Below are 12,283 nucleotides of genomic sequence, written 5' to 3'. Positions count from 1 at the left end.
TGTTGGAGACATGAGATAGGGTCGATACCCCATCCCATAATATTTCCCACTGCGGCAATCGGGGGAGCTGGATCCCTGTATCCCATATGCATTCAGAGGGAGAAACATTTCTCCACAAGTGGCATTTATTGGCCACAGCCCCATCGAAGCCCAGATGTTTTAAATAGCTTCTGCAAAAACATCCTCGGAGAATACCCTTAATAAGCCTTAAGCTGTTCTATACTAAATCAGACAATTGGTCCATCGTTTAGCTCAGTAATGTCTGCACAGACTGGCAGTGGCTCTTCCAGGTAAGAGTTTTAGCCCTACCGGGAGATGCAGTGAATTCAACATGGGACCTTCTACATGGAGAGCGTGTCCATGGCCCTTTCTGGAGGTTTCAATAGCCCTTAAAAGTAACTCACACAAAGCTGGCTGTTCCTAAAGCAGAGCTCTACTAGTCTACAATAGTTTTCTTCCCAGAAGATAGCCACAGCCCATTATATTCCTCCTTGTAAAATATAATTCTTATTTCGTAATATTCCTTGATGAGCAGTTGCTTATAGAGGGATTCCCCTGCCCCATTATGCAAGCTGTCTGGTGTTGCTTGCCAGACACCAATATATCTACCTGCCCCCCCCCCCCATAGACACTCTTCCTAGTCTGATGCCTTTCATTTTCACATCATCTCCCTTATATGTTTAGCACGAAGAAGGAAAAGCAGGATTGGCTTCCAAAGTTTCCATATATTAGATTTGTATGTATCTGACCTTTTTGCAATCCACTAAGCTGAATACAGCCCATCACCCATGTCAAGCACCTGACAAACTAGAAAATATGGCTGGTGGAATGTGTTCAGCTTAGCGAGTCACAAGTTTTGCAGGCCTATGATGTATATTAGGATGGAGAGAGGAAAATTGAGCATATCGTCAAGATGTTGTTGCATTTGACTTTTGGATTGAATAGCCAGATTCTTGTAAAGGAGGGAGCAAAGGCTTGACCTTGTAGAAAGTAAAAGTGGCTGTGTTGGCCCATAAGAAAAAAATAATCAAAAACTATGTTAGGGCAATACCTTTAATAGGCCAATCAACATATCACAAAATAGTGTGCAAACTTTTGAGTTCTCAAGAATTCTGCATCAGGCCAGATGGGGAGCCAGCCATCCTTATGCTTTTTATTCTCAGCAGGCCTTGTTGCAAGCTGATACCTTTATAGTACCTAAAGGGCCTCATTTGAATACCTGTTATCTCTTTCCACATTCTGCCTTAAGACTGTCACCAGATGCAGACTCATGGGCATCACCATCTGCCAAGATTCCCCCACCCCTTTAGCCTGTAAAGAATTGTGGAGAACTCAAAAGCTTGCACGCTATTTTGTGATATTTTGGTTTGCTTAATAAAGGTATTGCCATAATATGATTTTTGAATTGACCATGCTATTGGGGGCAGACACAAGGTTTTTAGTGATTCCTCTGTATTTCAGGGAGGGTTTTAAATATGTTTGCATAGTTGCTTCACAGCTGGTCAAGCAGAAATATGCCAGAAAGGAGTCAGCCACACTTTATCTTTGTTTGTGTGTTTATCAAATGCTTTAGCCTGTAGTCCTAACTCTACGTGCCTGGGAGTAAGCCCCATCAGGATTTGTATCTGAGTAGGCATGGTTAGATTGCGCTGTAGTCTGTGCGCCATTACCATTTCCTGTCTCTGTTGGCCACATTTTCTCTCTCTTTGGATGTGGATCCAGTTTTCTCCAACTCCCTCTTCTTATCCTTTGTCACCAACAGTAGCTTGTAATGCAAAAAAAGTTGTTCCCTTACTTCCTGCTGCAGAGAGACTTGCATCTGTCTTGTACATACTGCTGTTTCCCCTGGCTCCAATCCGGCTTTCATGTCTACAGCAGATACATGTAGTCTCCCCTTCCTTTGCTTTTTCGGTGTTGTTGGATTCAAATCTCTAAAATTAACAATGATACATAATAAAAATACTTAAAGCTAGTCTGTTGGCTGCACCAAGGGCTACAGCTTTAGCTGCACCAAAAGGGATTAGTCTTGTTTATACGATGGTTTGTGGATTCATTTGTGAGCTCCTGTAGTTCAAGTAATTTGAGGATTTGGGTCTGACTTTTCTTTTTAGCATATCACATTGCTCTGTCTCTAGTTGTTATTTAAACTAACCAAGAGGGAAGACAAACTGCTTTTTTCCTAGGGGCAGTTTTCCTTTGCCTCTCCATCTCCTCATTTTCTTGGGTTTAGAATGTCCTAATGATAATACCCCAGCCCCCCTTGGCCTATCTAGGATGTAGGAATTTCACCCTTTTTCTTCAATTTGGTGAAATTATTATTATTATGCTGCCATTTGAATAATTGACATTGGTACTTCAGTCTTCTATCTTTAAATAACATTTGTTATTTTTTATGTGGTTATAAGTGGTTGACAGTCAAATACGTATTTGAATTTACAGGCAACAGAACTGAAGAAAGTGACTTTGGAGCTTTCATCTCTTCTACCATTTGGGATTTAATTTGCATCATCTCTGACTCTGTTTTTTAAAAAAGTCAAACCCACACACAACATGTTGTTGCGCAGAAGGACTTCCACTCCCTGGCTGTGCTATTCATGTTAGCAATCAGGAAAAGCCTTTGGGGGCTGCAGATTCTCTGTAGTCTGATGCTGCTGCCGCCGCCGCCACTGCTGCTAAGGGTTTTGGTGCAGGGAATCCAAACTGCTGCCGTTTCTGTCCGCTGAGCTCTTCACATCTGCATGTCTCTGCTGCTCACACACACTCCATCTCCCACCCTCTCTCCATGGACTGATTGCTGTGGAGGGAAGACGAACCTGGCCAAGTGATTGTTTTGGGAGGAACACAAATTGCATTCGTTTGTCGTATTCTGGTGGATCTGTTCCGAGGATAATCTTTTTTTTGGTGGGGGAAAGGAAAACATGACGTCGCCAGCGAAATTCAAAAAGGATAAGGAGATCATAGCTGAATATGACACTCAAGTCAAAGGTAAGGTAAAAAAAAATGTGAATATGGTATGTTTCTCTGTATGTTTCAGCCTTTAGTTGCAAATGCAGGCGCTCATTCTACATTTTTGGGTGTGGAAGGGGAAAGCATTTGCAGATCGTCAGGAATTTGCAGTGCTTTTCAATAGTGCAGTATTAGAAGGGATTGACAGTGATTGTTGCTTCTTTGGGTGGGATCTTGGTGTACCCACCCCACTGTCTTTTTCTGCCTAAAGGAATATAGAACATATATTTCTATTTTTTTAAAAAAATCTATTTTTATTATAAATAGCACCCCCTCATTCCCCTCCCTTGGGAAATATATGTATTAGCTTAAGAAGCTTTGTTGCAAGGCAGTATTGTGAATTTTGGCTTATAGTAGCTTTTTATAGCTCTATGTACCAAAAGGCTTTCACTCTTCACAAACACCTTCTGTGTGTGCCTGTTTCACACACTTCTGGCAGCTAGCTGCAACGCCCTACAGTTTGAACTCTGTATCTGTAATGATAAACTGTTTCAGTGATTCTGTGCTCTTTTTGCTAGATGTCCATTAAAGCCTGTGTTATGTTTGCAATGACAACAACTTGATAGGCATGTTCCGTGTAAAAATATATTGATGACATTAGGCAAGTGAGCTTGGTTTCACATCCTCACATGTCCTGAGTGACACAGTTAAGAGACGATTGCCAAACCCTTTTGTGTCTGTAGAGTTTTCAGCATTACTTCATACATGTGTGCATGGTGAGACCTTGTTCCTGCATGTGATCAGCCTGACACCATACTTCTTGATAGGGGAACTTCAAAGCAGTCATTTGAGTGAGAAGTGCTTGATCTACTTGTGTGTGTAAGAGGACTTGAGAGAGTGATTTTGACTTTGCGGGAAATTAACTGGGTTCTAATTGTGAAGTACATGTGCTAAGGGCTTGCTCTGCTCTCATTTAAGTAACTGTAGAGCTGTTGTGGATTTGTGGGCCTCTTAATATGATCTGAGGCAGATCACCATCTTCACCAGGTTTTAATGCATAAGAACAAGACTTTTAAAAAAAGGTTATGAAGCTCAGACCATAAACTTTTAAAATATATAAATAATTTGGGACTCCTGGGTTGGAGGCAGTAGCCATTGAACTATTTTTTTGTCTTCCATTCCTCCTTTTCTTTTGATGTTAATGTAGTCTTTTGCTTCACCAAGCTAGCAAGAAGGTTTTTGGAATTCCAATAGCCAAGAGGAGGCATTGATTCAGAAAAGCATGGTCTCCAACTGACAGTAGATTGCTGTATGAGCTGAAAGAGTAGGTGGTCTTAAAAAGGCAGTTTTTCAAAATCTATGCGTAGAGACTTGGATTTCCTTTGTTTCAGGATACAGCAGGGAGGGTTCCCTTTTCCAGCTTGTTGAAACAATGCAAAAGGCATTTATTCTCTTCTTAGTGACTCAACCTACTGCTCAAGTACTATAGTAGTCCATTCTTCATGGAGGTCTGTATTTAGGGAAAGGATTTCAGGTGAGCAGGAAACAAGAAAACAAGATTGTATGTTTTAGCAGTCTATTTGCAATTGTATTGTTAAATAGAACTTGGTATTTGGATTGGAATTCTAGTGAGAAAGCATTGTTAAATTATAGCTGCTTTCTTTGGAACCACTGCTGTTGAAATACTTAAATTACTCATTAAGAACAACACATTTTGAACTTGGGACTACATTATGCAAATTAAAGACCTTTCTGTGTATCTACTCTAACACTGAATGGGTATTGCGAATAGGGGAAATGTTACTGGTGAGCACTGGGTTGCTGAAGGGTGGAAGCAGAAGCCTGGCCCAATCATTACAACTGCCGGCCAGCCCATATCTGTTTTGAGTTTACAGGACACTGACCATGTGCTTTTCTTATTTCTTGAGCTTCTGTTATAAGCTATGGGCAAGACCATAAATAATTTGAATTGAACGCAACCCTAGAAATTGGATTTGTTTTCAGCAGAGATTCTGAGAGTGCTGCCAAGTTCTAGAACATATACTTGAATGGTGGGTATAAATATATGGAATAGGCACACCATCTCTTCTACCGATAAAAGATGCTATTCTGTGGAAAACAGACTGGTAGCTCATCTTAATCGTGCCTGGCCATAGCCATTGCAATAAGTTCCTGGATCTGAGTAATAACTTCTGAAGTGGTATCCCATGCAAGGCAAGAGGGAAGAGCTGTTCAATTTTGCTCTCCATTCAAATATACCTAGCTCGCTCCCTCCCTCTTCCCCCTTCTTTTGCTGGAGCTTGGGGGAATGGGCTGCTTCCATTGGAAGAATAGTGAATGGCTACTTTCCTGTTTCACATAATGTCTCTCTGCCAACATAACAGTGGTTGGGGCAGCTATATCCCAGGGTGGGTGTGGCAATTACAAATCATGATGACAGCAGGGTGGCTTTTGGTGCTGGAATGCCATCTTGTGCTTAGCTAATAATGCTTTTAAAGTCACACTTTAAAAATGACTTGACCCTTTAATTCAAGAATTCTGTTAGCCTTTATGTCTAGAGTTCTCAATTCTGCTACTAGTTCTATTTCTCATGTGCTGCAGTTGTATATGTATATGTCTTCTTCTCCCCCCCCCAAAAAAGTGTTCATCACTGCTAGTTGAAACAGTTCTCCTCCTAAGACCTACTGGCATTAACACATCCAGCTGATCTTCAGCAGCGTTCCATACTGAGATGTGATTGTGGAACAAAGCTACTGTATATTTCAGGACTACTTAATTGGTGGTAGACAATACAATCTTGCTGGATGGATGCTCACATCTTTAAATCTGCTTGGAAAAAGGCAGAGAATTTATATGATTGTTTAACTTGGTTTTGAAAAACAATACTCTAGGTTCAGTTACTGAAGCATTATGAGAAGGATATCATTACCTAGATGAGTCTCAATTACTCGAGCTTCCTGTTCCCAGTCTATGATGAACTGACATTCTTTCAAAATGTCTTGTGGAACAGGTGTAATTCTAAAACTATTTACTTTGAAGTACTTCTTGCTGAGTTCAATGGGATGTATTCTCAGTGTGCTTAGGAGTGCAGCCTTGGTTGTAATTTGTTCCCCACCCTAATTCTTTAATTTCTTACAGTTGTATACTTGGTCCTTGGACAAATACATGACCATTCAGAAGCTATACTCCTTTAAGGATTAATGTTTTTATTCGGATACAATTATGCACTCTTTAGAGAAGAGAACATGCCAAGGATTGTATTCAGGTGCAGAACTTTTCTTGATATTATTTCCCTATTGGGATAATGTGATTTGGTGATATCCAACAACCCTAATTTTCTAATATCTTGTGACAAGGGACACAGTTGCTATATGTGTGTGTAAAACTTAGGAAGTAGACATTTTCTAGGAGCCACCTTGGACTGGGGGCTGGGAACTAAGTGGACAAGTGTGAGAAGAGATCATGTTCTCACTGGCCCCTTTCAGGTAATGTTTTCATTTCATTTCATTTATTATTACTGTCTGGCCATAGGCCTCTAACAGGTCATACACTTAATGAGGTGAATCATTTTAAAATTACAATTGAGATCTTAAATATTATTACTATAAAGTAAATGGTACATTTTCTATCAGGTAAACATTTTTTAAAATACAATTAAAATCATTGTTATTATAACAATCAGTATAGCAACATGTATTATCTAGACAGTAAGTCCTAGTTCCTCTATACGTTTCTTCCGTAATTTCTGCGCTGCTAGGGCAAATAAAGCTACCCTGTATGTAATGCCTGGGTCCCTGTCTGAGAGAAGGAAGGAAATACGCGAGAGTAGGTCTACGGGCGCATGTGTCAGCGCCTCATCCAGGAATTTTGACCGGGGGTGTTTGTATAGGGAGCATTCTAGCAAGTAGTGTGGAGGATCTTCCACCTCGGGAGTGTCACAGATGCACAGTCTTTGGGCACGGGGGGTCCCATTATATCTGCCAGTCAAGTATGCCGAAGGCATTGATTGGAATCTCAAAGCTGTGAAGGCGTGACGAAGATTTACTGCTGTAAGAAAATCTAAATAGTTCGCTTTGGTTTGATCTAATTTGAAAAGACTATACCATCATGTGAAATTAGAATTTATTATAGTTAGCCTATCTATCCAAGCAGTATGCCGGAGAAGAACCTCCGTGAAGCTGGTTTTGTTAGAAGGGTCTTGTAGGGCTTTAGGGTCTATGTGGTAAAGTTGGCAAATTTTTGTTAGTTGGGCAGACCAAAATTTGTCCGACCATACACTTATTGAGCTGATTTTCAAAATTTGCCTTGGGGAAGATTGCTTATTCGCCTTCCAGTAATTTACCAGAGTTGAACAGAGTTGTTTTACTTGAACACCTTACTCCAGTAAGTGGCTACTGCTCATGAAGGCAAAGTACTCTGCTGATATTCGTAACTTGTGTTACTGCCTACCTCCTGCCCTGTTTGACAACTTGGTCACCAGACTCAAGTTTTAAGGTTCCAGGGGCTCCTAGATTTTTGCTTCTGTGTCTGGTGGTGCAGTGCTTTAATATGTGGTTGAATTGACTAATCAGAAATGTATTTGTCATTGCATAAAAACATGTTGGAGATAGTGTACACATGAAGTTCATAGTCTAAACTGCAACCTGATTTTTGATGGTTAGAGGTGAAAAACCACTGTTTTCAGTGATACATAATCCTTCAGGTAAGTAGTACATACCACATGTTACAATACGTTAGAGATAAATCAAATGACACTTAACCACAGACTCTGTGAATGAATCCTCAGCTTTTAGTTGCTTCTTTTGAAACTACTTTTACTAAAACTTAAACATAAATGCTCTGTCAGTTGGACTCTATGGTATCTTACCACTTACTTGCAGTATTGAAACTACTAAGAGGTTTCTGTCTGTTGGATAGCTGTAAACTTGAGGAATATCAGGGGTATGATATCACAGATGTTGTATGAGAACTTCAAAGAAGCCACAAGCTGTCTCTGGTACACTGGTGATTGTGAATAGTTCTGCCACAGATGTAGTATGAACCCTATCATTGTAAATCTGGTGAAATTTGATTCTTTGAAGTTTCCTCTTTACCTGTGCATCCCTAGAGTACACATCTTCAAAACATTTGTCTTGAAAGTTTGTAATTAACATTGCATGGTATGTTGGATGAAGGAATATGTTGAATAGCTGAAATGCTCCTGAAAATTCTTAGTGGGAGGTTGGTAAGAGAATGTTGTTTTGCTCCATGAAGATAAAGGGATCTGCTGAGCTAGAAAGGGAGACACCATCACTTCCACATGGACCCCTCAATATCACAAGTTCCTCATTTTGTCTGAATAGACAGGTCTGTATTTGTTAGACCAACTAGCTAATTTATGCATGACAATATGCTTTCTGTGAATGGTTTTGGCTTGTGCTTCTTGGACTGGCTTAAGATCACCTGGACAAAGAACCAGGTTATTATTCCCTAACCTTCTCTTCCACTCTCATTCTGATGGAATCTTATATTTAACTGATTTGCATAGAGGTGTAAATGAATTCCTTATCTCTTGAATCCTGGCATATTTTTACTGCAGATAATTTACAGTCTCTTACCAGACAAAGGGTGTGGTGGTGGTGGGGAACTTCCAGCAAAGCTAAGCAGTTTGGTGAAGTTCATATGAAAAAAAGATCAAACTAATCTACACAAAGGGAAGGAAAATGTATGCATGACAAATCTCATCACTTTTCAGTCTACTTGAAACTTCCTGAAACTTGAAACGATGGAGGTCTGGTGCAACAGAATGCTGCCTTACTGCTTCGTGTAGGGGCAGGCAATGTGTTGCCTTCAAATGTTGCTGGACTACAGCTCCCATCATGCTGACAAGTGACCATGCTGGGTGGGGCTGATGGGAGTCCAGCAACATCTGGAGGGTACCATATTAGCTACCTGTGGCCTTGTGATTGGGAGTGCTCTGGCTTGCGCGCTTCTACCATGTGCTTGTACAGGCATTCTCTTCTTGCTTTCAGTTGTGGAGCTATCAGTGTGTTAATGTTTCCAAACCACACTTTTCAACCATGGTTAGAAGGGTTTTACATGGTTTGGGCTAACCATGGCTAGCACTAATATTGAAGCAGATGTAATGCATAAGTACCAGCTCTCTGATAACACATACCTGATGACTATAAGATTTAGAATGGAGGCAGGGGAAAGCTGTGTTCATAAGATGGCACACACAAATTGTTCTTGGAAGATCCAACAAGAACTCAAGCATCAAGAAGTTTAGGGAAATTGTTTAATTATTAATTTCAACCACAGTTTAAAACCACTAAGCCAATGTGTGAAAAGAGGACTTTTTGGGTAGAAACAAATTCTAAAGCATACTTTTGAAACTTTTTGTATTTTAAAACCGCTTCCAGATGTCCATCTTTGAAACAACACCCAACAGTTTACTTTCATGCTTTGTAAAAGAAAAACACACTTCATCTTTGGATTTTCTTCAGTGAGGAAAAATACTTCTTTTACAAACCTCATGTAATTAACTACACATTAATTTAATGCCAGTACAGTGATCAAGCTAATTAATGGTTACTATTATTAGTAATTTAAAACATGAAAGTGTGTGCTTTCTGGTAAAGCTATGATTGCAAAGCAGCTGACTTTACAAGTAGTATCTCTAAAGGCAATAGGATTTCCCCAGTGCAAGTGATTTTCAGACTGCTGTACAAGTCTTGTTCAAGTTTCACCTCTTATCATTCTGACAGAGAAAGAGATAAGTTGTTGGCAACATAATGCATTACAGAGAGCAGAAAATTTGTGGTTAGATCTCATTTATTTTCAAAAGGAAATTCTACACCGCTAAGGGGTTGAGCTAAGTAAAGCCACTACTCAAAATTAGAGTTTGCTTCATTACTTTTAATAATGGCTAAGCTTGTGACCCTGAAATTTCTCCTCTAAAACAAGCGAATAATTCTTTGTATGAAATACAGAAATCTAAAGTTGGGTGGGTGGAAAACACAAGATTCTTTGAGATGCTAATGTAAAATGATCTTATGTTTACAAGAATTGTAATTATTTGGGAGTGAAATTCTGGAGTCATGATGTTACAACACTAGTATGTAGCCTGTGGTATGTCTAGATAAGAATAAAGGGGTGGGAGCTTGGTAAGAAATTGCCACTAGGCAAAGCAAGCCTACAACTTGTAATTTCTTAAGGAGTGCTAGAAGGGGAAAGCACCTATATATGTAAATGTGGACAGGAAGTGGAACAGACTTCCCTAAAGTGGTTACAAAGAGGTCTGTGTTATATGATCAAGAACATGGCTGTTTTGCTACTGCACACTCTATCAGGGACAGACTCCTGAGCTGATAGTTCTTCAGCTGCTGTGGAGAACATGGTCTTGGGGCAGGAGGACATCATACTGGGGAAATAAGAAACAAGCCCTTAGAAGGGATTCACCTCTCCACTGACAGAGGGGTGTGTGTGTTTGTGATTATATAGAATATACTCCTGTGAGTGGGCAGTAAACTTCACATAATGGAAGACAATCCTTTGGGACACAGTGGGTTTTTGATGGGCATGTTGACTTCATAGAGCCTTGTCTGTCTGATATGGAGGTTATACTGTGCTGTCTAGGTAGGGTAATGATAGGGATCATAAGTGTTTGCATCTTTGACATATTGAGGAAATAGTTATCAGGTTTTGGAAACTAAGTTAGATAAGATGTTGAATTCTACAGTCTCCAAGGTATCATATCTCCAGAAATTGTACTTCTTTCACACACAGTGCAAGCTAGATGGGAGAGTTGCGGTGTCTCAGTGATCCAGATCAGATGTCATATTCCCAGTCCAACAAACTGGTTGGTTTGAGGGGGAACAAGCAATGACCTCTGGTGCTAACCACCCCTCCCCTTGTGCAGCTGGCTTCAGAGAAGACTTCCTTGCTAGTTAAATTATAGTTTCTTGTATGAAGAACCAGGTGTATGAACCAGGAACATTTAAGTGTTCTCTACAGACGAGGAGTGCAAATCAAGATCAGCCTTGTCATCAATGCCCCGTTTGTGCCATGTGCTCTGATTTTCTTCAGATCCCACTAAGGTGCTGCTGCTCTTGATTTGCAGTATTCAATTAGAATCTGAACAAATGGTTTTATTGCTATCGGATATATGGAATTTGGGAAGCGAGAGGCTGTTGGCTTAAATTAACTTGCATTTCACTGTACCAATTGTAAGAAAATCTTGGTAACTGAATACGCAGGCTTAACTTTTATCAAGAAAGGGATTTGATCTTTAGGAGCAGAGCACTGAAAGCTGGGATGAAATTTAGTGAGTACTATTAATGTTAAATCTCTTATATTTTATTTATTTATTATTTGGTTTATATCCTGCCCTTCCTCCCAGCAGGAGCCCATACTTTCCTATACTTTCTTTCGTATTAGAGGATTCTATGGCCTTATTTATTCAAAAGTGCGATTTTCCTATTTCTGTTTGGGCATGTGTTTTCATGCAAATTATAAACATATTCACTAATACGCAAAAAACCTTGCGGTTTAAGAATGTACCTATAGCCCACAGATATTTCTACCAAACGTTAAAAAGCAGGGGAAATGGGCAGCTATAGTGAATGCACCAGGGGAGCAGGAGACCTGAACTCCTCTCCGAGATATTGTACTGTCCTACAAATTTGTCAAAATGCAAACACCATTTGGGTTGGTCTTTCACAGTCCAATCCACTACCTGTGTAGCTTGGAAGAATTTGGTAACATGTGCTGTCCTTGGCCACACCCACACCAGGCCTCTATTACACTTTGGACAATCCTTATTTATTTATCTATTTAGTGTGTTTATATACCGCCCCATAGCCAAAGCTCTCTGGGCAGTTTACAATAACTAAAAACATTAAAAACAAATATACAAATTTAAAAACACATATTTTAAAAACAATTTAAAAGAATTTATCATGGCTTCTCTCAAAGCCAATCATGGCTTCTCTCAAAGAATCCTGGGAAGTGTAGTTAGTGAAGGGTGCTGAGAGTTGCTAGGAGACGCCCTGTTCCTCTCACAGACCTTCAATCAGAGTGGCTGACTGCTAACCATTCTCTCAGGGGAATAGGAGTCTCCTCTCAGCACGCTTCACAAACTACACTTCCCAGGATTCTTTGAGGGAAGCCATGACTGTCTCAAGTAAAATCAAGTCTGGTGTGGGTGTGGCCCTCTTATTAGCCAAGCCCAGCAGCTGTGAGGCTTTTAGAACACTGACAGTTGGTCCTTACTGAGCATGCCCTGCGTTATAATAGGCTTCCAGCCAAAATTTCTTAAATTAATTAAAAGTCAACCAGGCATTTTTTAAAACTTTTT

The 12,283-nt window shown here is 40.0% G+C and overlaps 1 protein-coding gene across 6 annotated transcripts in view; it reads left to right on the top strand.

The window, feature by feature from the left end:
* Positions 1-12,283, top strand: part of SRGAP2 (SLIT-ROBO Rho GTPase activating protein 2) — a 332,663-nt gene that overhangs the window by 581 nt on the left and 319,799 nt on the right. For 5 of the 6 annotated variants that reach the window (XM_061632118.1, XM_061632116.1, XM_061632120.1 and 2 more), the window contains exon 2: positions 2,440-2,985. In XM_061632118.1, coding sequence (XP_061488102.1) covers positions 2,919-2,985 — 67 coding nt within the window. In that variant the 5' untranslated portion in view covers positions 2,440-2,918. Of the gene's footprint in view, positions 1-40; positions 291-2,439; positions 2,986-12,283 lie in introns of those variants that run through there. The other variant, XM_061632117.1, reaches the window with a different exon arrangement.

Source organism: Rhineura floridana, chromosome 6, assembly GCF_030035675.1.
Source record: "Rhineura floridana isolate rRhiFlo1 chromosome 6, rRhiFlo1.hap2, whole genome shotgun sequence".
Lineage (NCBI taxonomy): Eukaryota > Metazoa > Chordata > Lepidosauria > Squamata > Rhineuridae > Rhineura > Rhineura floridana.
This window is presented reverse-complemented; position numbering and strand designations above follow the sequence as displayed.